Raw genomic sequence first — 26077 nt, forward strand, 5'->3', positions numbered from 1 at the left:
CATCAGTAGCATCCCCCAGAATCACCATACGTTCCGCCCCTTAAAATATGATCGTACAGGATGGATTGTACAACTGCAAGGATTTAAGAAAACCTGCCCGATTTGCACTAAAATCTATTCGTTTCAAGGAGACCTGCAGCAGGATTTCATTGGTACTCGTGCAACCAGATTTATATCATGGTAAATAAGGCACTTTAACCGAGAGTACCAGCGTAGATTTCACGATGGCGGAAGGCGGTGCTACCGAAGTTGAAGCCAGCGTTGGGCATGCCTCGCCTCCTTTACCGGCAGTGTCTGGTCCTTGGCCAAATACTAAAGATTCCTACGTTCTCGGAGATCTTTTGGGTATGTTTGTTGGCTAGTTTAACTGTCAAGGTTAATATGATTAATTTAATCCATGGCCGAGTTTTTTTTTGCTGACTAGACTGAGTCTGGACTACTCAATCACATCAATATAGAGCACAAGGATCACATTCACTATTCCGACATTGGACATTTGGCATTGGCATTGGCATTGCATATCGTATCTCATTATCTGCAATACATTGTCATTGTTGCACCACCTAACGTCCTAACCTTCTAATCTTATCTTTAGTTATAGTGACACGACCTACGTTAATTTAATTTAGTTATATTTCAGAGACATTTGCTTCCATTTTCACCAGTTATAATAAATGGTGCCATACAAAATTTAATTGAATTGATAATTGATTTGAATGAAAACAATGAAGGAGTTAAGTTTAATAAAGTAAATGTTGATGAGAGACAGAGACAGTCGGACTAGAGTAGAGAGGAGAGATTATTGAGTAAAGTAGAGTAGGGCATTTGACCTTGCTTGCCCTTCTGTCATGTCCGTTTACAACTTGGGAGCTGCTCATTTTTTTTACAAGTTTTTTTACTTGTTTTGTTTGTTTCTTTTTTTTTCTTTCTACAATCTAATTTGTATGCACAAAATTGAAAATCAGAAGATGATTTAAAAAAAAAATACTACAAAATAGATGCAGATGCACAATGTGTTATTTATGCTATGCAATGGCTTACAAGTTACATTCATATGAAAGTTAAATGAGCCAAAACCTGCGGCTGCCCATGTGTTATATTCTTTTACCTTTAGCAGAATTTACAACTGTCTACATGAATTTTGGAGTAGTCAGTCACAATTGTTTTTGTTTTCTTATCCGTCTCCTGTTTTTCATTAACTAGGACATGGAGCGACGGCGTTTGTACAGAAAGCTCTGTGTACGCCACGTAACGAGCAATGTGCCATCAAAAGAATTAATCTGGAGAAATGTGACACTACCATGGAAGAGTTGGCTGTAAGTAAACAAACACAAATCATCCTCAATAGTGGTGTAGCCACGGTGGGCGGTGCTGGGTGTGCCTAGAACAAACAATTTGGCCCAGCATTCTCTGGGGGTTTCCTCCAACATCTAAAACTAAAATGTCCCTCTTATCTTCTCTCCATATGGGGTACTTGGCTAGTGCAATGATCAAAGTCACTTTTCTGAGAATCCTTGGCTTCATAGAAAGCAAATGAAATTAAATTAAACAATCTGTAATTCTGATCATTGTAACACTTAATCCTCATGATCTTACAAACTCAAGCTTTCTCTTTTTCATTGACTCAGAAATGTTCAATTTAAACATAAATAACATTGCAAGATAACTGCTAAGTATCAGTGGTTTTTAAACCATTGATTGTTTGTCAAAAGGACCTGAACAAAACTTAGCACTGCACAGAGGCTTTTTGGTCTCATGTTAATCTAAACATTTTAATTTCAATCAGCTTCATTTTTACTTTAACAGAAAGAAATCCAGTCTATGGGTCAGTGTAAACATGAGAACATTGTGAGTTACTACACTTCATTTGTGGCTAAGGAAGAACTATGGTTGGTCATGAAGCTACTAGCTGCAGGTAAGAATTTAAACAAAATCCTCAGCCGTGACACGTGTGTCCTTAAGCAAGACACTTAACCATTGCTTCGTTCTTCAGATGGGACGTAAAGCCGTTGTTCCCATGTGTTGTGTAACGCATGTAAAAGAACCCAGTGCACTTATCGAAAAGAGAAGGGGTTCGCCCCGGTGTTCCTGGTCCGAGCGGCAGCAAATTGCCCACAGCACTCTGTAAATCATTACATGGTGCTATCAGAACTAGGTTTCATAATTCAAAACGTAGTCCAAAATATGGCAGGAAATACTGTATGTTACAGCGCCAGGAGCGTCACTGGGTGACGGACATGTGAGCTATATAAGAAGCCACAATTATTATTTATGGGACAAAGGTCCTCTTTGTTTAACTGCCCCCAAGGGACTTTTTAGAAAAGTGAATAATAGAACAGCAACAGCAAGGAAGTATCCACAACCCTGTGTGTATAAGTTTGTGTGACTTTGTTATTTACAAAACAAAATGACAACACATATCCATAATTTCTTGTAAAGAGTAATTACTACACGATTGTACCCCCAATAGTCACCATACGATTGTACCCCCAATAGTCACCATACGATTGTACCCCCAATAGTCACCATACGATTGTACCCCCAATAGTCACCATACGATTGTACCCCCAATAGTCACCATACGATTGTACCCCCAATAGTCACCATACGATTGTACCCCCAATAGTCACCATACGATTGTACCCCCAATAGTCACCATACGATTGTACCCCCAATAGTCACCATACGATTGTACCCCCAATAGTCACCATACGATTGTACCCCCAATAGTCACCATACGATTGTACCCCCAATAGTCACCATACGATTGTACCCCCAATAGTCACCATACGATTGTACCCCCAATAGTCACCATTAATCTAACCATGTTTACTCCACAATTGAGTGAAATTTATCTCATATCGAATACGTTCAGGATCTGTGTTAGACATCATGAAGCACGCTATGAAGAAATCCCCCACTAAAACTTGCCATTTGGATGAAGTCGTGATTGCCACAATCTTAAAGGAAACTCTTAAAGGTCTTGAATATCTGCATGAAAATGGACAAATACACAGGTAAGCCTAATCCAATTTCCATTCAGTTCAGTTCAATTCAAAACACTTTAATTACATTTACCAGGCAATTCCAACAGCAGATCAGATTTCCTTTACAGTATCTGTATCTTTATCTGTCATCAATCTCCACACTGGGATATTACTAGTTGCAGGCCCAATAATATACTTGGTCTCATTTTTCAAACCACAGTGGATGAATTTGACTAGTCAGATAGTAGGAGGGTTGACTGTTTACTGTGTAGATGCATTGACCACATGATATCATATTACAGGCTGGCATAGTTTATCCATCATTTAAAACCACAGTGGATGATATTGAATGGTCAGACAGTAGGAGGGTTGACTGTATGGTGTAGATGCAACCACCACATGATATCATATTGCAGGCTGGCATAGTTTATCTATCACTCAAAACAACAGTGGATGATATTGAATGGACAGACAGTAGGAGGGTTGACTGTGTATGGTGTAGATGCAACCACCACATGATATCATATTGCAGGCTGGCATAGTTTATCCATCATTTAAAACCGCAGTGGATGATATTGAAGGGTCAGACAGTAGGAGGGTTGACTGTGTACTGTCTAGATGCATTGACCACATGATATCATATTGCAGGCTGGCATAGGTTTTTTTTTCTTTCCAAATCACAGTGGATGATATTGAATGGTCAGACAGTATGAGAATTTAAGAAACCGGTCGTTAAAGATAATTATTACAAAATAGGCAGACCACCAACATTGAGGCAAGAAAGCTCAGGTGGTAGAGCACTGGCCCATTAATCCAGATGTTGCAGGTTCAAATTCTGCTCTAGTCAAATGTCTTTAAAATTAATTCTTCTCTTTGCCAGGGATGTGAAAGCTGGTAACATCTTACTAGGAGATAATGGTATGGTACAATTGGCTGATTTTGGAGTCAGTTCTTGGATTTCTACTGGTGGAGATATGTCAAGAGATAAAGTTCGAAATACTTTTGTCGGAACACCATGCTGGATGGCTCCAGAAGTTATGGAACAGGTAATCATGATGATTTGATTTGACTACAAGGATTTGGAGGATTAACAAAAACAAGAAAATGGATATGTTCTAACCTTTAATTGCAGTTATGAGGTTTAATCAACAGCGTAACTTTGGATAAAAATGAAATAAACTTATGTAATAGACTTTAATTTTTGCCACGGGGATAAGAAAGATAATTTTGTTTTGACCCCTAAAACAATCCCCTGTTCTGTGAAGAAAAATCTACAGGCTAATCACTTGGGTGGGATTCAAACCCACGACCTTTGCATTGCTAGAGTAGATGTCTTACCACTAGATCACCGAGCTAGCTTGATTGCTAGCGCAGTTTGAATCCTATGTGTTGGCAAATCACTCCGGTGGGATTCAAACCCACGACCTTTGCATTGCTAGAGCAGATGTCTTACCACTAGACCACTGAGCTAGCTTTATTGCTAGCGGCAGTTTGAATCCTATGTGTTGGCAAATCACTCAAGTGGGATTCAAACCCACGACCTTTGCATTGCTTGAGCAGATGTCTTACCACTAGATCACCAAGCTAGCTTGATTGCTAGAGGCAGTTTGAATCCTATGTGTTGGCAAATCACTCTAGTGGGATTCAAACCCACAACCTTTATATTGCTAGAGTAGATGTCTTACCACTAGATCACTGAGCTAGCTTGATTGCTAGAGGCAGTTTGAATCCTATGTGTTGGCAAATCACTCAAGTGGGATTCAAACCCACAACCTTTATATTGCTAGAGTAGATGTCTTACCACTAGAACACTGAGCTAGCTTAATTGCTAGAGGCAGTTTGAATCCTATGTGTTGGCAAATCACTCAAGTGGGATTCAAACCCACAACCTTTGCATTGCTAGAGTAGATGTCTTACCACTAGATCACTGAGCTAGCTTGATTGCTAGAGGCAGTTTGAATCCTATGTGTTGGCAAATCACTCAAGTGGGATTCAAACCCACGACCTTTGCATTGCTTGAGCAGATGTCTTACCACTAGATCACCAAGCTAGCTTGATTGCTAGAGGCAGTTTGAATCCTATGTGTTGGCAAATCACTCTAGTGGGATTCAAACCCACAACCTTTATATTGCTAGAGTAGATGTCTTACCACTAGAACACTGAGCTAGCTTAATTGCTAGAGGCAGTTTGAATCCTATGTGTTGGCAAATCACTCTAGTGGGATTCAAACCCACGACCTTTGCATTGCTAAAGTAGATGTCTTACCACTAGACCACTGAGCTAGCTTGATTGCTAGAGGCAGTTTGAATCCAATGTGTTGGCAAATCACTCTAGTGGGATTCAAACCCACAACCTTTATATTGCTAGAGTAGATGTCTTACCACTAGAACACTGAGCTAGCTTAATTGCTAGAGGCAGTTTGAATCCTATGTGTTGGCAAATCACTCTAGTGGGATTCAAACCCACAACCTTTATATTGCTAGAGTAGATGTCTTACCACTAGAACACTGAGCTAGCTTAATTGCTAGAGGCAGTTTGAATCCTATGTGTTGGCAAATAACTCAAGTGGGATTCAAACCCACAACCTTTATATTGCTAGAGTAGATGTCTTACCACTAGAACACTGAGCTAGCTTAATTGCTAGAGGCAGTTTGAATCCAATGTGTTGGCAAATCACTCTAGTGGGATTCAAACCCACAACCTTTATATTGCTAGAGTAGATGTCTTACCACTAGAACACTGAGCTAGCTTAATTGCTAGAGGCAGTTTGAATCCTATGTGTTGGCAAATCACTCTAGTGGGATTCAAACCCACAACCTTTATATTGCTAGAGTAGATGTCTTACCACTAGAACACTGAGCTAGCTTAATTGCTAGAGGCAGTTTGAATCCTATGTGTTGGCAAATCACTCAAGTGGGATTCAAACCCATGACCTTTGCATTGCTAGAGCAGATGTCTTACCACTAGACCACCGATCTAGCCCGGTGGCTAGAGGCAGTTTGAATCATTACCAGCAGGGACAAGTTGTACTGAGAAATTGATTTGAATGATTTAATTGCAGGTCAGAGGTTATAAATTCAATGCTGATATCTGGAGCTTTGGAATTACCGCGATTGAGCTGGCGTCTGGTACCCCACCTTATGCTAAGTATCCACCTATGAAGGTAAGAATGGATACCAAGATATTAAAGTAGTATCAGGTATGAAAATATTGTCAGTGTTGTGATCAAGAGTTTACCTAAATTGTAGTATCTGGTGTGTTTGTGATGGTTGAATGTAAGGTCATCATGTGCCAGTAAGTTGGAAATATTAAAGACACCATTTTCTTCATTAAAATCTCAACTTGAAGACATTTTTTCTTCATTGAACCTCTTCGCAAAGGGTTTGGTTACTTTTTGTAGGACACAAAACACAATTACCAATGATTAACATTAACCTTACCAGTTTGAAGTAGTGATGGTGGAAAGCTTCCCTTCAAATATTACTTGCTGATGTGCTGTAGTTTTTGGGAAATTAGTAAAACAATGTAAAAAAAATAATTTTAGTCTCAGGAGAAAATTATATTAGCGTGTTCAACGTATTATCAGTAGTGGTACTTATGCGACGCTCTTTAAAATATCACTCTGTGATTTTCACTTTTTTTCTAAAACTTGTCAACTTAATTAAGCTGAAACTTCTACAGGTAACTTATATAACACACATCTTCATTCACAGTGAGTTGGGATTCATGTCATGGCCAAAAACCTTGATCTACAAAATATATTAAAAACCTTTCAGACATCTGTTTCTTCTTTTATTTTCTCAGGTTCTGATGATGACTCTTCAGAATGACCCACCTTCTCTAGAGATGGCATTTAACAACAAAGATGACGTCAAGAAATATAGCAAAGAGTTTCGCAAAATGATCTCCAAATGTTTACAGAAAGACCCAGACAAGAGGTGAATTCCTTCTTTCTTTTTTTGTAATTTTAATGAATGAGTTTTTACGTTTTTAAATTCGAATTGCAGATTTTGGATTCCAATTATGAAATAATCTTCCAGCGTGGACTCGAAGATGCTTTCACTTATTGACATTTAACATGTTAGTTTTATTGAATAATATATACATTTGTTCAAATGGTTCCTAAAACCAAAGTATAGATTACCTTTACATTGGTTTAAGAACACTTAGCAAAAGTAATTTGTTTTTTTCTCTGTCAATCCAGACCATCAGCAAGTGAGCTTCTGAAGAGTCCCTTCTTCAAGAAAGCCCGAGACAATCATTATCTGAAAGAGAAACTCTTGGATCAAGCACCAACGCTAGATGACCGTGGACAAAAGGTAAAGAGACATTTGAAACCCAATCCTTTGTATTGACCGCTTGCATGCACATCACACGCGGTGACTGTGCCACGCTTACCATTTTGTGACCGCTTGCATGCACATCACATGCGGTGACTGTGCCACGCTTACCATTTTGTGACCGCTTGCACGCACATCACGCGCGGCGACTGTGCCACGCTTTCCATTTTTACCATTTACCTTATTTCACGGGTTAGCAGGTATTTTTGCTTTGGCCTGTGCATAGGCATTATTCTGCTACACAGCTAGCGCAGAAATTTGACGCTTGTGCAGTAAGCCAAGAATTTGGCGATGAGCAGAGCCATGAGGTTGCCCGAATATGACTGGTAGTTACGATATGACATGTTGATGATTTATTTGTATCCACACTCAGGTAACTCTTGTACCAGGGTCCAGTGGTCGTCTTCACCCTACAGAGGAAGGATGGGAATGGTAGTTACGATATGACTTAATGATGATTTATTTGTATCCACACTCAGGTAACTCGTGTACCAGGGTCCAGTGGTCGTCTTCATCCTACAGAGGATGGATGGGAATGGTCCGATGATGAACTAGATGAGAATTCCGATGAGGGACGGAGAGCTAGCATTGGACGCTCTCCTCGGATTGCTATGGATATGAAGATGCAGCTGCAGAAAGAAAAAGCAGATAAGTTGCCGGTAATAAAGATGGCTTCAATTCTTTACATTACACATTATAGATCAATCAGATGCTTGTATTAAAAATAGGGTCATACTTTGGTAATGACCAGATTTTGTTTGTGTAATTTTAATCGCAAAGCTTACCTGTTATAAAGATGGTAGTGGTAGTGTGAAATGCCCTTTTTGATCAGAAACCAGAAGAAAAAACATTTGAATCTGAGAAACGATTATTGCATGAATTATTCTCTGATTTCTGAGTGTTCATGTCCGTTCACGAAAGCTGTGGCCAGAGATGGGCCTGCTCTCACCTTGCTTAATATAGTACAGTAGGTTGTGATAATACAAAGCATGTTGAGAATTGTTTCACTTTGAAGTCATGTGGCTGTGGAACAGGACACCAGTTGTTATCCCCCCAAATCTGAATCAGAGAAATGTTGCTGTCAGACACGTTTCTCACATTGTGTATTCCATTTACGGTTTATTCTTCCTGCGTTGACATAAAACCGCTCCGAAACTAAACAATTCTACCACCTTTGAAATAAAATGGTTACTTTTATTGTATATATCTACATTTGTATAGGATTGAAACCAGAGGTATGCTTTCTTTTATAGTTTAAAGTTGAAATACTTTGATTTGGATGTGATTTGAAGGTTTCAAAAGAAGAAGCTAAGAAACCTGAGATTGTGAATTCCAACGTGTTAGCTCAGCCACCAGCTTCACCGTCAGCAGCTACTACTGAAGGGGATCTGGAACCAGGACCTACACTTCATATGGTACTCAGGTTAAGGTATGCTTAGTATTTAAGAACATTCTAGAATTGCTAATAGAACAGGGGCCAATGTCTAAAGCTGCTTAAGCAAAAAAAATTGCAAAACAAGCACAAAATTTGCATAAGCACGAAAATAGCTCGCTTATTTTTCACATGTTACTGGCAAAATGTTCGTGTCATATACATTACTTGTGACTGATATTTAACTGTTGTTTACTGAGCATAACAATTGACTGGAGTCTTAGCCGACAATCTGATTTTACTAAGCAATGATTTTTTTGCTTTAAAAGGAAAATGTTGTGCTTTAGCAGCTCTATGAAATTGGGCCCAGTTGCTGGCATGAGTTTATTGGCCCAACTCTAGGATTACAGGCGTCTACTGGAAATTTCCAGCCCTTGCTCATTAAGTTGCAATAATTTGATGTTTGGCTAATTACTGATTGCAGACACCAACTTGCAAAAAGAAAAACTTGGAGTTTAATTCTATCTCAGAACTGAGGAATCTCCCGAATTCCGAAAATCTACTCTGCAGTAGTAGTGAAGTCTCCCAAACTCTAAAAAATCTACGAAAAGTTTTCATAAGAACATAATCTACCTGGCAAGTAGATACACACATGGTGTTACCAAATATACATTATTACCTCCCCATGCAATGCCTCAAATCACATAATTTTATCTCTCTTTTTGTTTTTTTAGGAATGCCCAACAGGAACTGAATGATATTCGCTTTGATTACACTAAAAATAAAGACAATGCCGACAATCTCGCTCGTGAGTTAGTTTCAGCTGGTCTTGTTGATGGTCGAGATCTTGTTATTGGTAAGTGGTATGAAAGAATACAACAAGTTGTTAAGGTTGTTGTTTATTTGGGATCAGAGAACGAGGAATGAGATTTGCTGGGCACTGTAGTAGGAGCGAGGAGTCTGCACCAAAACTCATTCACTGGGAACCAAACCATGGACACAGGAAATGTGGTCGGCCAAAGTTGACCTACTTGGATCAATTAAAGGAAAGACACCGCACTGAAGACATCAGAGTTCTGGACATCCCTAGAACCTTATAGAGAGCCATCACAGTATGGGGGAAACCACCAATCATAAACTGAACTAAACTAAACTGTCTCCTGAAGATGACTAGAGCAAGCTAGTTGAAACGTTGAGACCAATTCAGAACTGACTCCGTGGCAGTACAGTTAATACGATCCTATAAGCTAAAGTTGTAGTCCAAATCTATTTTCTATATTATCCGCCCTGGTAATAGTTAAAAAAGCAGGACAGTTCTTTTCAGAACTGAGAAGTCTCCCGAACCCCCGATTATCTACTCAGCGGCAGTAGAATAAAGCAAGACAGTTCTCTAAGAACAAACTCTACCTGGCAAGAAGATACACACATGGTGTTACTGCAGACCAAATATATATTGATACCTCACCATGTATTGCCTCAAGTACTACAAACTAAACTAACAGTTGTGATGGTACTTGTCATTATTTTTTGATTATTACAAATATGAAATTTCAATTAATGCTCTTAGAGCACTGAGTCGACAATACAACAAAATAATTTATTTATTTATGTATCAAATGTTGCTTTCCATTTTCCAGTGATATAACGTCTTAAGATCTGTTTCTTTACAGTTGCTGCAAATCTTCAAAAGACGGTAGATAACCCAGAGCATAAAAACGCCACGTTTAAATTGGTAAGTAATTTCTTAAGACCAAAAGCTTTCAAAGATAAACTACTGTTCTGTAATTCATTAATAGTTGTTGTGATATATTACAAATCCACCAAACCATTCAAGATACTTAAATATTATTCATGGCCTTTTCTGTGGAAAATATGTTGAGGACCTGCCGTCGATTTCAAAAAACTCTTACTAACTTAAGACTAATCTTAGGACTTAAGACGAGTCCCAACCCTGCACTGTAGCATGCAGACCTTAAGATTAATTCTTCGTTAGGACGAGTTACTCGTCCTAACTCGAGATGAGACGAGTCCCAACCCTGCACTGTAGCATGCAGACCTTAAGATTAATTCTTAGTTAGGACGAGTTACTCGTCCTAACTCTAGATGAGACGAGTCCCAACCCTGCACTGTAGCATGCAGGCCTTTAGATTAATTCTTAGTTAGGACGAGTTACTCGTCCTAACTCGAGATGAGACGAGTCATAACTCTTTGTTAAATCCACCCCTGATGTTTCAACCCTAGCCTTCGAGAAAGACTCTCGGGTTAAAACATCAGGCTGTTAACTTGGTTTCCCTTTTTTTCTTGTTGTTAATTATTTTTCAAACTTTTTATTATTTGATCAGAATTCTGGTGATAGTCCAGGGGATGAGGAGCATCTTATAGGTTTCGCGAAGTTGTCAATCAGCTAAGATCAAGAAGTGTCGTCAATAGGTGATGTATTCATCATATCATGATCTTAAGGCGTTAAATGAGAGCTGATGTAACAGTATAGTGTGGAAAATGACACAGTTTTGACTCATTACTTGAAGTCTGGTTGTCAATCCATAAATCTTGGTTGGTATACATTTCAATATAACCATGTAGATATACAGAGGACCAGGCTTACACTGCAGTGGAACAGGCCAGAAAAGACTGGTGCTTATAAAAGAGATTGATTTAACGCACTGGCTGGTCAGGTTACTAGATATTATTTCTGTTGTTGTGAATTTGTGCACACTACAAGGACAGACAGAAGGTGTTGTTTTTCTTTTAACACAAACACAATGTACAGAAATTAAAATCTTGTTACTTAAAAAAAGTTGCACACTGTTTGCAAAAAGTATGTAATGGACGTCCTTGCAAATGGTTGTTTGTTAAACGATCACTCTCTGAAAAAGTATGTAATGGACGTCCTTGCAAATGGTTGTTTGTTAAACGATCACTCTGTGAAAAAACCAATAAGGTGTACATTTATTTATCTTTTGATAAGCCAGCTTTCCCGTGTAAAATGGAAATATGTATCCAGTAAAAACTCATTTTAAATATCCAAAACTTGAACTGAAAGTAAAGACTTGAAGAAGTGACAAGTTATCCTCGAAGGAACTGTCTTCTTTGTAAAACATGAGCAGTTTAAATGGAGCCAATTATCGCCTTTTCATGCTCTGGACCTAGTTTTGTGAATAAAGAGATCAAACTATTCCATGTGCCATATTCAGGTGTCGCAATTTGTTAGTACTTGAAAAGGAAACAAATTGGTTGAAAAGGAAAAACATCATCACACCAAATTGCACATTTTATTTAACATCAGGTTCAAGGCTGAAAGTAACAAGAACTGTTTGGCGTGTATACATGTATTTGCCTTCAGAATTGTAGATTGAGGAAAAAAAACCAGTCTTGTCGATTGTATGCAACTCTTGGTGTGTATAAATTGAGCAAGTTCTTAAAGCCATTGGACACTTTCGGAACAGAAAAAAAAATGTTCACAGATTTACAAATAACTTACAGGGTTTACAGAAGGTAGTGGTGAAAGACTTCCCTTGAAATAATATTCCATGAAATGCTTTACTTTTTGAGAAAACATTAAAACAACATCAATGCTCGATATCGAGAGTTCTGGATTTATTTTAAACACATGTCATGACACGGCGAAACATGCAGAAACAAGGGTGGGGTTTTCTGTTATTTTCTCCCGACTCCGATGACCGATTGAGCCTAAATTTTCACAGGTTTGTTATTTTATACATAAGTTTTGATATACGAAGTGTGGGCCTTGGATAATACTGTTTACCGAAAGTGTCCAATGGCTTTAAAAAGCAGCTTTTCAAAATAAATATTCTCATCTCCATTTAAAAGTCTTAATTAATATTTTAAGCATCTTCCACCGAAGGTTTCCACGACAACCATTAACGACCTCTATTTTGTTTATTTGTTTAATTTGAGGAAATATTATTAGTTGCTTGTAAACTGCTTACCAACCAAATGGACTTATAGTATATATGCAATTATCAGTTAATGGCTCAACGTTTTGACACTAGCAGAGTCTTTTTCGAGGGCCAAATGAAAGGGAAAGACTCTGGTCAAAACATCGGACCATTCACTATTTTTTGCATTTTTTGTATTTGATTTCTTAGTGTATTCATTCATATTTTTTTAAAAAGGTATGGGCATTTCACTCTACTCTTGACATAAGAGCAGCCATCTTGGGCTGTAGCAGAATATTAAATTAATAACCCATTGACGACGCAGAGCGCTTTTTATAAAACATAACAAAAAGATTAATGACAGATCCCCTAACAGACGGCAACTTAACTGTCTGGTGAGCACTACACTTAACTGCCAGGAGTCGTTAACTTTGTGTACATTTTGACTCCTAAAATGGCAGACTGGATAGGTATGTGTAAGTGTGCAGCGTGGTATGCAATGGATCCATACCATTTTTTTGTAAAAGTCTGACCCAACTTAGTCATCCTTGAAATAGTTGCCGTTATGATGGAGATCATTTCTATTTGTTTTTCTCTTTTAAAATAAACCCCCCAATTATTACAGATCATAGCACAAAATCTTCTCAAGTAAAAAGCGGGAAAACACTTTTGTAATTACAAACCGTGTAAATTGTGTGACCTGCCCTGAAATTTAGAAAAAGTGTAAAAAATATAAAAAGAATGATATATAGTTTACATAGATAAATGCATAATGGAAGTATAGTGTTCTGATGGGTGTGTAGGGATGAGATTTAATGAAACCCTAACATCAGGAAAAATTATGAAACTGTCATACCTGCTCAGCCCTCTGGCAAAACAGCCTCACTGACAAATTTTGGTTTCTTATTTAAGTTGATTTCTGGGTAAATTGAGGGCCTTTTTTCCATTTCAAAGTTTCAAAGATAACATTGCCTCATTGCAGGTATTCTACATTAAACTACATTCAAATGAATGTGCCTCATTGCAGGTATTCTACATTAAACTACATTCAAATGAATGTGCCTCATTGCAGGTATTCTACATTAAACTACATTCAAATGACTCTTTAAGCCCATTATATATAAAGCAGCTAAAAAATAAACTACTATTGTGTCATCTTGGTGATCGATAGTTGCTGAAGTATTTAAAACAATGTAACACATAAGGTTGCAGCCAAAAGTTAGTTAAAATGTAACATCAAATTTGAAAAGGATAACTTTGAGTTTTAAACATAAGGTTGCAGCCAAAAGTTGGTTAAAATGTAACATCAAATTTGAAAAGGATAACTTTGAGTTTTAGTTTCTATAGTATATACAGTTTGCATGTAGTTCCTTTGTAGTTACTTTGCAAACACTAATTGAAAATTAATGAAGTAAAAACAACAAATTGTTCCCATGCTCTTCAGTCATGGTCAGGGGTGGGTTTCTTAAAGAGTTAACACTAGTCTTATCTCAAGTTAGGACAAGTTACTTGTCTTAACTTAGGACTAGACTTATGTTTTTAAGTTAGGACTATTCCTAACTCTTTGTGAAATCGCTCCCTGGTTTCCGTTTTAATAGCAGATGCCAACACTCTCATAGGTTTGTCTTAACTTAGGACTAGACTTAAGTTTTTAAGTTGGGACTATTCCTAACTCTTTGTGAAATCGCTCCCTGGTTTCCGTTTTAATAGCAGATGCCAACACTCTCATAGGTTTGCCATAACAATTTTTGAGTGTCCAATTATGTACTGAAATTAAACCCAATGATATGGATTGATTGTATTGATTTTATACACAAGTGTATAAATAAGGCGTGTTTAAACTCCTCAATATTGCCTCTGTAGCCGTCAGTCATAGCCATAGTCGCTTGAATCTGACTCGGCTAACTATTCTGATTGGCTCATTCTTACATAGACTGGTGCCATGTTAATATCCCAATAATACATTGTTATTAGAAGTAAGCGGACAATATAGCTATGGTAACCATCTTGTTTTTCTCCCATTTAAAGGGGCTGTACATGTAATTATGAACTCTTACTGCAAGCTTGTTTGGGCTCTCCATAGATATTAGAGAGTTTTCGTTTTCTACGACGGATGGTTCTGCATTGTTGATTTCAGCACAATGCAGATTCATCCCAAGTACTGTCAGAGAAATTGAGGGATGACCATCCCCATGCGCAGAGGACACCAAACGTCATCATGATCATTGCAGAACCATCCGTCATCGAAAACGAAAGCTCCCTATGGAGTGAAGGTGCGCAGTAACCGGGTGAGAGTTTATAATTCCTTGTTTAACCACAGGTCTGCTTTGATCATAATGACATTACCTGTAAGTCAGTTTCTATCCGAATGAGGCGGTAATGGTCCTCAATGAACCAGGCAATATTGCATGAAGATTATAGAAATACAAAGCTAAGAATGTTGAGTATTGTGGTCCGACTGACTCAATAGAGCTTTGTGTGTCTGCTAGTTATCGAGTATCAAGATCATGTTATTTCACATTAAGCATTCATCTGAAGTTTAGTTTCCAATATCTGCTTGAACAGCAAATTATTACTGCTGAGCAATACACCAGGACACCAGTTACAGATTGTACATGTGGGATGGTATTTTGGCTGGTTACCTTTTTCTGCTTAGCATTTTTGGTATGCTTAGCTATTTTTGTGCATAAGCAGCTGAATTAAAATATGCCCAGGAACACACTTAGTATTCTCAGAGTGCTATTTATAAATCAAGTAAAAGGCTAAGAATTTTTATTTTAGTTTCATCTTCCCAAACATATTTTATTGAAAGAGATTTGGTTTTGTTTGTAAAGGATTGCATAAATGTAAGAAAAAGATAGAAACAAGACTGAATGGTTATAAAAGGAATGTTGGAAAGAGAGTAATAATAAGTAAAATGCATACTGTGCATTTATGTCAAATCTTGTCTCAGTGTCAGTGAAATTTGTAAATAACAAAATTTTATAGTTAAGTGTCTTGTTCATTATATATATTTGGTTTGCGGTTACATCATGTGTGTATCTACTTGCCAGGTAGAGTTTGTTCGTAGAGAACTGTCTTTCTTTATTCTACTACCGCGGAGTAGATTTTCCGGATGATCGGGTGACTTCTGAAACAACCACACTGGCTCCCTATCTCTCAACGAATCATCTTCAAGCTGATGCTCATTGTCCACAAAGCACTTAATGGCAAGGCTCCCCTCTATATTTCTGAACTTCTCCAAGTTTACACTCCATCAAGAAATCTTCGATCAAGTTCCATGCTTCTTCTCATTGAACCCAAGTCTCAACACTCATGGGGAGACAGGTCTTTTTCTTCAGCTGCGCCACGCATCTGGAACTCTCCACCACTTAATCTTAGAACTTGTTTTTGTACCACAACATTCAAATCTCTTCTCAAAACTTATCTTATGTCACAGGTTTTCAAGGAGTAATTTTTGTTGTGTCTGTTTTTCTTTGTTTTGTTTTTGTTTTGTTTTGTTTCGTTTGTTGTTGGTTTTACTGCGCCTTGAACACCCAGCAGGGTGGATACGTGCGCATTACAAGTCTTATTATTATTATATTATTATTATTATTCTCAATTCTGAAAAGAACTTTCCTGCTTTTTAACTATTCTGGGTGGATGGTATAGAAAATAGGCTGGGACTACTACTTTTATGTCTCTCGAGATTTGAACTGACATTTGCACATTGTATCAATCTTGTCTCAGTGTCAGTGAATTTTGTAAATAACCAGATGTTGTATTTTTATTTTATAGTTAAGTGTCTTACTCACGGACACAAGTGCCAGGACAGAGATTTGAACCCACATTGTCGCTCAGCCACAACTTGAACTCGGTGTGCTAGACCGCCTGGCCCCAACTTGCTTAGCGAAGGACCTAAAGCCTCCAGTATACTCTTCTTCTATGTCATTACTTACTTAATTGTCTAGACATTAAAGATTGGAATGTCTGTTTTTAGGCTTAACAGCCCTACACCCAGAACGATTAGGTTCGTTCCACTATCGTCTCCAAGATCGATAGCGGAACCAACCTCATATAGTTCTACTGTAAACCAGAATCTGAATCATTCACTTTGGCAATTTGATAGAGGGAAATGGGACTGTGTTGAGGTTGAACAATGCACAGTCCTCATAGAGCCAAGCTTCAGTGCTAGCCAAGCTTCAGTGCTTTGTGTTTTTAAATCACCCGATTAAACGCTTATTGTTTAAATCATCGCATGAACTTTGGAGCGTGAATGTAACAAGTGTTGGAGCCTGCAGCAGAAAAGAGTGAGCCATCAATGTTTGTTATTTTACTTGGAATAATGAAATAAAACTAAGATTGATTATGAAAAAATAGTAATCAGTTTTGTAAAGTAAGAGTTGGACTGATGTTTTGGGTAACCTAGGTTCTGGTTGTAGGTACAGTCCTTGAGTTTCAGCTTTGAGGGGGCAAAGGCTATTTTTCTTTTGAACAGGGCATTTCCACTGGTAAATCTTAAAGTGTACCTGAAAGTTTTGAAGGGGCACCAATGCCAAAGACCAGGGCAACAGAGGCCATCTCCATGGCCTTAGTGTAATTACTGTCAACCATTGCGAGGTCGGACTCCTTGTCCCGACTTGCCCTTCATCCTACTAACACTCATTGTTGTTTAATAACCGCAATGTCTGTATGAATTTATGCTTAAATATTTTACTTTGCTAATTTATTTGACTCCAGAAATCTCTCCTGTGGTGCATTCATTCTTTGGATAAGTTTTCAACTCTGATGGAAATGATGTTCAAATAATCTCTGAGGGAATCAGATGGACTACAAAAAAATCAGCTACGACCAGTTATGCCAGTCCACACTCACTGCAACTGAGATAAAGGTGAGTTTTTAAAGCATATTGAATGAAGGTAATTCTTTATCACCAGAGTTCAAAAGATTATTGGTGTGATAGGCTTGTACGCTACCCAGCAACCATCCCACTTAAATGTCACTCTAGATCATCCCCAACATGTCACTGTGCAAGCCATGTTCTGTGTCAGATCGCTTTTCATGCATCTACACTGTACTACCAATATACATCATCCAAACTGTATGTCACCAATCTTTTCATCTTTCGACATGATTTCAGTTTATTCTGGATCTCATCATGGAGTAAGATCTCGTCTGCGTCTGTCTGTCCTCCTTATCAGCATCTCCTCCCCTGTCCCTGTCTTGCAGTTTTAAAAATAATTTGCTTTGTATGTGCAATGTGTCTAATTTCCTTTGTCTTGTTTTTTTACATTTTGACTGGTTATTTTCCAATTTAGAATTATTGTTGTCTACTTAGATTTTGATTTTTTTTTTATCTTGTAAATTGTCATGTAATTCGACATTTTGGTCACAATGTGATAACTTAAACAAAATATACCAATTTACTCTTAAGCACATAATTCATCGGTAAGCAGACGTATGATGAGCACAGGAATATAAAGATTCATTACAACCTAATAACTGTGTAAGTTGTTGATCCATGGATAGGGCATGAATATTGGTATATTTTATTAACCTTATCACCCTGTGACCAAAAGGAGAAAGGATAAGATGATCCGAAGACAAGCAGAGCATACAAATTGAAACATTGTGTTATAACCTAACCCAACCACGTTATAGATTATCATCACATGGTGTTATGGCAAACCTTACTATACCGTATTTGAACCATGCAAAGTTTCAATTCTTACTTGCATTAAATAAAGTAATTCTTGTGTTGATATTGCAGTACACTCAAGCATGAGTACACTCAAGATGATGACAACACTTCAGATCTAATGAGAGATGCACAAGCTCGGATGAAGAGAAACACTTGGAATCTGTCTTAGCCATCCAGTCAAAGATGCACAAACTCAGATGAAGAGAAACACTTGGAATCTGTCTTAGCCATCCAGTCAAAGATGCACAAACTCAGATGAAGAGAAACACTTGGAATCTGTCTAAGTCATCCAGTCAAAGATGCACAAACTCAGATGAAGAGAAACACTTGGAATCTGTCTTAGTCATCCAGTCAAAGATGCACAGACTCAGATGAAGAGTAACACTTGGAATCTTTCTTAGCCATCCAGTCAAACAAAAATGATAAAATGGTGAACATATCCCATGTTGTTTTTCACAATTTTAGGCCCAAAATGGCTAAAAATGCTGGACTTACCCCTTGTGATTTTTTTTCAATTTTAGGCCCAAAATGGCTAAAAATGCTGGAGTTACCCCTTGAGACTTTTTCAATTTTAGGCCCAAAATGGCTAAAAATGCTGGACTGTTACCCCTTGTGTTTTTTTCAATTTTAGGCGCAAAATGGCTAAAAATGTTGGACTTGCCCCTTGTGATTTTTTCAATTTCAGGCCCAAAATGACTAAAAATGTTGGACTTACCCCTTGTGATTTTTTCAATTTTAGGCGCAAAATGGCTAAAAAAGCTGGACTTACCCCTTGTGTTTTTTTTTCAATTTTGTGCCCAAAATGGCTAAAAATGCTGGACTTACCCCTTGTGATTTTTCCAGTTTTACGCCCAAAATGACTAAAAAAACTGGACTTACCCCTTGTGATTTTTCCAATTTTAGGCCCAAAATGACTAAAAATGCTGGACTTACACCCCTTGTGATTTTTCCAATTTTAGGCCCAAAATGGCTAAAAATGCTGGACTTACCCCTTGTGTTTTTTTTCAATTTTGTGCCCAAAATGACTTAAAATGCTGGACTTACCCCTTGTGTTTTTTTTTATTAAGTTTTACGCCCAAAATGGCTAAAAATGCTGGACTTACCCCTTGTGATTTTTTCAATTTTAGGCCCAAAATGACTAAAAATGCTGGACTTACCCCTTGTGATTTTTTCAATTTTAGGCCCAAAAAACTGGACTTACCCCTTGTGATTTTTCCAATTTTGTGCCCAAAATGACTAAAAATGCTGGACTTACCCCTTGTGTTTTTTTTTATTAAGTTTTACGCCCAAAATGGCTAAAAATGCTGGACTTACCCCTTGTGATTTTTTCAATTTTAGGCCCAAAATGACTAAAAATGCTGGACTTACCCATTGTGATTTTTTCAATTTTAGGCCCAAAAAACTGGACTTACCCCTTGTGATTTTTCCAATTTTGTGCCCAAAATGACTAAAAATGCTGGACTTACCCCTTGTGTTTTTTTTTATTAAGTTTTACGCCCAAAATGGCTAAAAATGCTGGACTTACCCCTTGTGATTTTTTCAATTTTAGGCCCAAAATGACTAAAAATGCTGGACTTACCCCTTGTGTTTTTTTTTCAATTTTGTGCCCAAAATGACTAAAAATGCTGGACTTACCCCTTGTGTTTTTTTTTATTAAGTTATTCGCCCAAAATGGCTAAAAATGCTGGACTTACCCCTTGTGATTTTTTCAATTTTAGGTCCAAAATGACTAAAAATGCTGGACTTGCCCCTTGTGATTTTTCCAATTTTAGGCCCTAAATGGCTGAAAATGCTGGACTTACCCCTTGTGATTTGTCCAATTTTAGGCCCAAAATGGCTAAAAATGCTGGACTTACCCCTTGTGATTTTTCCAATTTTAGGCCCAAAATGGCTAAAAATGCTGGACTTACCCCTTATGTTTTTTTCAATTTTAGGCCCAAAATGGCTAAAAATGCTGGACTTACCCCTTGTGATTTTTCCAATTTTAGGCCCAAAATTACTAAAAATGCTGGACTTACCCCTTGTGTTTTTTTTTCAATTTTGTGCCCAAAATGACTAAAAATGCTGGACCTTCCCCATGTGTTTTTTTTTTATTAAGTTATTCGCCCAAAATGGCTAAAAATGCTGGACTTACCCCTTGTGATTTTTTCAATTTTAGGCCCAAAATGACTAAAAATGCTGGACTTACCCCTTGTGATTTTTCCAATTTTAGGCCCAAAATGGCTAAAAATGCTGGACTTACCCCTTGTGATTTTTTCAATTTTAGGCCCAAAATTACTAAAAATGCTGGACTTACCCCTTGTGATTTTTTCAATTTTGTGCCCTAAATGGCTAAAAATGCTGGACTTACCCCTTGTGTTTTTTTTTATTAAGTTTTAGGCCCAAAATGGCTAAAAATGCTGGACTTACCCCTTGTGATTTTTTCCAATTTTAGGCCCAAAATGACTAAAAATGCTGGACTTACCCCTTATGTTTTTTTCAATTTTAGGCCCAAAATGGCTAAAAATGCTGGACTTACCCCTTGTGTTTTTTTTCAATTTTAGGCCCAAAATGGCTAAAAATGCTGGACTTACCCCTTGTGATTTTTCCAATTTTAGGCCCAAAATTACTAAAAATGCTGGACTTGCCCCTTGTGATTTTTTCAATTTTAGGCCCAAAAAACTGGACTTACCCCTTGTGATTTTTCCAATTTTAGGCCCAAAATGACTAAAAATGCTGGACTTACCCCTTGTGATTTTTCCAATTTTAGGCCCAAATTGGCTAAAAATGCTGGACTTACCCCTTGTGTTTTTTTTTCAATTTTGTGCCCAAAATGACTAAAAATGCTGGACTTACCCCTTGTGTTTTTTTTTATTAAGTTTTGTGCCCAAAATGGCTAAAAATGCTGGACTTACCCCTTGTGATTTTTCCAATTTTAGGCCCAAAAAACTGGACTTGCCCCTTGTGATTTTTCCAATTTAGGCCCAAAATGACTAAAAATGCTGGACTTACCCCTTGTGATTTCTCCAATTTTAGGCCCAAAAAACTGGACTTACCCCTTGTGATTTCTCCAATTTTAGGCCCAAAATGGCTAAAAATGCTGGACTTACCCCTTGTGTTTTTTTTTCAATTTTGTGCCCAAAATGACTAAAAATGCTGGACTTGCCCCTTGTGTTTTTTTTTATTAAGTTTTACGCCCAAAATGGCTAAAAATGCTGGACTTACCCCTTGTGATTTTTCCAATTTTGTGCCCAAAATGACTAAAATGCTGGACTTACCCCTTGTGTTTTTTTTTTTTAAGTTTTACGCCCAAAATGGCTAAAAATGCTGGACTTACCCCTTGTGATTTTTTAAATTTTAGGCCCAAAATGACTAAAAATGCTGGACTTACCCCTTGTGATTTTTCCAATTTTAGGCCCAAAATGGCTAAAAATGCTGGACTTACCTCTTGTGTTTTTTTTCAATTTTGTGCCCAAAATGACTAAAAATGCTGGACTTACCCCTTGTGTTTTTTTTTATTAAGTTTTACGCCCAAAATGGCTAAAAATGCTGGACTTACCCCTTGTGTTTTTTTCAATTTTAGGCCCAAAATGACTAAAAATGCTGGACTTACCCCTTGTGATTTTTCCAATTTTAGGCCCAAAAAAATGGACTTACCCCTTGTGATTTTTCCAATTTTAGGCCCAAAATGACTAAAAATGCTGGACTTGCCCCTTGTGATTTTTCCAATTTTAGGCCCAAAATTACTAAAAATGCTGGAGTTGCCCCTTGTGATTTTTTCAATTTTAGGCCCAAAATGGCTAAACATGCTGGACTTACCCCTTGTTATTTTTTCATTTTATATAAAACGAGAAAAACATTTCATATAAAACTTGCTTCGTCATAAATATCGACGTTTAAATTGTACACAAATAATTCTAATAGAATGTAATAAATGCGAAGCGGTAAATTGAACATTGGTCTTCATGGTGTTTTTATTTCAAATTTTTCTGAATTTGTATAAATTTTGGAATATTAGCTTGGATATTGCATAGTTAATTACTTCATTTTTTGCAAAAAGTAAATTATGACCTAATACTCAATCCACAGAAGTCAGATCCTTTACATCTGAACATTTTTATATCAAAGTATAAAGGCACTAGACACCTTTAGTAATTGTCAAAAACCAGTATTCTCACTTGGTGTGTGTATCGCAACAAAAAAGTAAAAAAGAAATCTGTGAAAATTTGAACTTAATTGACATTGTAGTTGCAAGAGAACAATGAAAGAAAAACACCCTTTGTCGCAAAAAATGTGTGTGCTTTTAAAAGGCTTCATGCCTGAAGTTTTTATTGTTGAATGAGAAATTACCTCTTTTTCAAAAACTAAATTACTTCAGAGGGAGCCGTTACTCACAATTTTATACCAGCTATCAACAGCTCTATTAATTGTTACCAAGTAAGTTTTTATGCTAACAATTACTTGGAGTAATAACCAATAGTGTCCAGTGCCTTTACCTTGAATCCAGACGTTATGTCTTGAGATAAAACTTCTTCACGATGCTATGCTCCATAGGGTTGGAATCTCCTTCATTCAAAGTTCTTGAGAGTCGGGAAAGTATTTATCCTTCGTAGAGTCCGTTACAGAGAGTCGGTGTTCCATCTGAAAGATCATCAATGTGGTAGATACTAAGTTCATTTCTGCAAAGAATCTACTGCTACATCTACTTTCAAAAAGAAGCAAACACAACATAAACTTGCTTACCAGGTTAACGTTACCAGCCAAAATAGCATGCCTCATGTATCCTGCTTACCTTGCTTAGGAGAAAATGTTAAGCATTTTTCTGCTTCAGCAGCATCAACTTTTATCATCATTCACCACTGAAGACTAACGGCTCAGGAAGGGCTTGATGCATTCTCTACGAGGCGTGTTGCATTCTCTGCGAGGCCGTTGCATTCTCTACGAGGCTTGATGCATCCTCTGCGAGCCTTGTTGCATTCTCTGCGAGGCGTGTTGCATTCTCTGCGAGGCCGTTGCATTCTCTACGAGGCTTGATGCATCCTCTGCGAGCCTTGTTGCATTCTCTACGAGGCTTGTTGCATTCTCTGCGAGGCTGTTGCATTCTCTACGAGGCTTGTTGAAGCTTAAGAAAAGACCTGTCACTCCAGGAGTGTCAAGACTTGGGTTCAATGAGGCTTGTTGCATTCTACAGTTAGCTACAGACATCGCTCCTTTCTGGTAGATTTCAAAGCTTCTGTGTGACCAATGGACTGTTCCTGTACACAGAAGGACAAAACAAAATTTTCATAATAATAATAATAATAATAATAATAATAATAAGTTATGAAACAATCACGAGTGTAATACTGAAAAAAATATAGCGCTTAACTGCATCCCATATCCAACGACGAGGCCTTTGGCCTCGTTGGATATGGGAGGCAGAAACGCTACATTTTTCTGTATTCCACAAGCGTGTGTGTTAACGTATTTAACTCATCTTCAAGCAAACTAGTCGCGTGACATAGAACACACGTATGGGCCACGTAATATTATCACACTCTTGTTGCTATGGACTGACCAATCAGAATCAAGGATTGAAGCCTACTTGAAGATAAAGACATTTATAAAGCGCCAAAAGCCTCCAAGCACATGAAGAGAACAATGAAACATTCAAAGGGTGAAAGATGGTAAATGTTTAATTACAATAATTGTTGGCAAAATTTTAAGTTTTTTTTGTTTCCTTTTCTACATAGCCAGGTTTGATAATATTTTTGTTCGTTATCAAAAGCTAGATAAAAAGTCAAGCAGACTAAAAACAAGCAGCTTCAAATTAACAAATTTCCAGGGACTTTAAAAGATGTTGATGAGAAGGAACCCAGACAAAGATATTGACAGACTAGGGAGACCGCCAAAATTAGACTAGAAACATGAAGCTCAGTTGGTTTTGGTAGACTAGCTTGTTAAGCTACAGGCCATTGGTTTGAATCCCTCTCTAAAATCAAATTTGTGTAAGAAAAGGCACTGGACTTGTTTGGTAAATGTCAAAGACCAGTATTCTCACTTGGTGTAATCCAACGTATTATGTATAAAATAACAAATCTGTGAAAATTTGGATTCAATTGGTCACCAAAGTTGCAAGAGAATAATGAAAGCTTTCAGATTCCTAGAAAGCTTCAGGCCTAAGATCTTTCATTATTTGAGTGAGAATTTACCTCTTTCTCACCAACTATGTTACTTCAGAGGGAGTCATTTCTCATAATCAAAAGCTCTCCATCACGTGTTATGCTACCAATTATTTTGAGTAATTACCAATAGTATCCAGTGCCTTTAAATGCAGTGAATACTATTGAGAGAGATTGATAGTATAAAACATCGTGCGAAACGGCTCTATCTGAAGTAACATAGTTTTCGAGAAAGTAATTTTCCAAGATGTGTTGAGATACACAAAGTGAGAAGACTGGTCTTTGACAATTACCAAAATTGTCCAGTGCCTTTAAAGAGATAACGTTGTGTTTGTTTCTCAAAAGAAAAAAATTAATGATTTTACCTGTAAACATGGTAATAGTTTTGTCATCCATCTCTGGTGATGTCTCTCTATCAACTGGTTCCATTCTAATCAAGAGTCTTGAGCAACTTCTGCCTCATCTCACAGCTTCATCACTAACAGGTGAGCTCCATAAAATAATCTGACTATGTCTTTCCATCATCTTCACTCTCATTCCTCTGGCAGAGTTTCAGTTAACTTTCTCAGATGTTGGCACGGACTTGCTTTGAATCCAAGCGTACAAGTACATCTGTCGAGAAAGAAAATATATATGTATAAAAACATTTCCAATTGGGATCTAAAGATCATTCTTAACAAAGATAATAGAACAAGCCAAGATGAAGCTTATTCATAAGCCTTTGAATAAACAAAGCAGTTTCATCCGCCCTCAACAATCGGTCCTAACGAAAGTCATTTTAAAAATAAAATTTTGTACACATTGGATATGGCTTCGCTTTTTAAGTCATTCTTTGGTAAGATTACTTAAAAGACAGATGAATGTGTAGTCAGATCATTGATTCATGCATGGCCATGTTGGTAAGCAAGCATGGCCATGTTGGCAGACTAGGGCCTCTTAAAGACATGGACACTATTGGTAATTGTCAAAGACCAGTCTTCACGTACATGTATGCATAAAATAACAACCCTGTGAAAACTTGAATTCAATTGGTCGTCAAAGTTGCAAGGTAATTATGGAAGGAAAAACACCCTTGTCACACGAAGTTATGTGTTTTCAGATGCTTGATTTCGAGACCTCAAAATCTAATTAAGAGGTCTCGAAATCAAATCTGGGGAAAATTACTTCTTTCTTGAAAACTACGTTACTTTAGAGGGAGCCGTTTCTCAAAATGTTTTATTTTGAGTAATTACCAATAGTGTCCACTGCATTTAAACCAGAATAAAAACATATTCTCCAGAAGTATAGAAGGTCAGAGCACATTGATCAGAACATCGACCAGAATAAACTGAGTAGAGCAACTACTACTCACAAACAAGAATTTGTAAGGGGGCCTTGTGTTGTCACACAAACCTTGCTTACTAATTAGACCAATCTGCGCCCCCAGAGTTTGACTTTGTGCAATTTTTGATGTACGATGATCCAGTAAAGCCAATCTTAAATAAAATATCTGAAGTGAACAAGAATGCTCCTTTTGTTTGTTTAATGGCCAGAATTTATTTTATCCCAGGATGCTCAGGTGAAAGTGGATTCAAACCGTCATGACTTGTGAATTCAAGTAGTTTTTATTGAAACATTTTAGGGAGTCACAATGAATATTTATGGATCTTGCAACATAAC

General features: G+C 37.5%; 2 protein-coding genes and 1 long non-coding RNA gene across 3 annotated transcripts; 2 read left to right on the forward strand and 1 right to left on the reverse strand.

Annotated features, from left to right (window-relative positions):
* The first annotated feature begins 189 nt into the window (after positions 1-189).
* On the forward strand, positions 190-12188 carry LOC117300183 (serine/threonine-protein kinase OSR1-like). Its single transcript, XM_033783905.1, has 13 exons — positions 190-345; positions 1204-1316; positions 1807-1915; positions 2876-3017; positions 3868-4033; positions 6049-6150; positions 6792-6925; positions 7192-7306; positions 7807-7986; positions 8620-8756; positions 9434-9555; positions 10370-10431; positions 11042-12188. Exons 1-13 carry the CDS (start codon positions 225-227, stop codon positions 11105-11107), a joined length of 1569 nt encoding a protein of 522 aa, XP_033639796.1. The 5' UTR covers positions 190-224; the 3' UTR covers positions 11108-12188.
* Positions 12189-12471: 283 nt separating this feature from the next.
* LOC117300142 lies at positions 12472-15540 on the forward strand. Its single transcript, XR_004520144.1, has 2 exons — positions 12472-14217; positions 14330-15540. It is a non-coding gene; the product is annotated as an uncharacterized LOC117300142 (long non-coding RNA).
* A 7160-nt stretch (positions 15541-22700) lies between these two features.
* Positions 22701-25015, reverse strand: LOC117300404. The gene is made up of 3 exons (XM_033784189.1): positions 24784-25015; positions 23050-23512; positions 22701-22898 (listed from the first exon to the last, which is right to left on the reverse strand). The coding sequence occupies exons 1-2, from the start codon at positions 24845-24847 to the stop codon at positions 23196-23198; spliced, it is 381 nt and encodes a 126-aa protein (XP_033640080.1). The 5' UTR covers positions 24848-25015; the 3' UTR covers positions 22701-22898; positions 23050-23195.
* Between the last annotated feature and the right edge of the window lie 1062 nt (positions 25016-26077).

This window comes from Asterias rubens, chromosome 15 (genome assembly GCF_902459465.1).
Source record: "Asterias rubens chromosome 15, eAstRub1.3, whole genome shotgun sequence".
NCBI lineage: Eukaryota > Metazoa > Echinodermata > Asteroidea > Forcipulatida > Asteriidae > Asterias > Asterias rubens.

Excerpts from the sequence above, each read along its gene's own strand:
- LOC117300183 (XM_033783905.1), top strand. The coding sequence starts at position 225 with ATGGCGGAAGGCGGTGCTACCGAAGTTGAAGCCAGCGTTGGGCATGCC. Across the intron at positions 1,916-2,875 it reads CATGAAGCTACTAGCTGCAG|GATCTGTGTTAGACATCATG; the intron begins GTAAGAATTTAA and ends GAATACGTTCAG. Across the intron at positions 3,018-3,867 it reads GAAAATGGACAAATACACAG|GGATGTGAAAGCTGGTAACA; the intron begins GTAAGCCTAATC and ends TCTCTTTGCCAG.
- LOC117300404 (XM_033784189.1), bottom strand. The coding sequence starts at position 24,847 with ATGGAACCAGTTGATAGAGAGACATCACCAGAGATGGATGACAAAACT. Across the intron at positions 23,513-24,783 it reads AACTATTACCATGTTTACAG|GAACAGTCCATTGGTCACAC; the intron begins GTAAAATCATTA and ends TTCTGTGTACAG.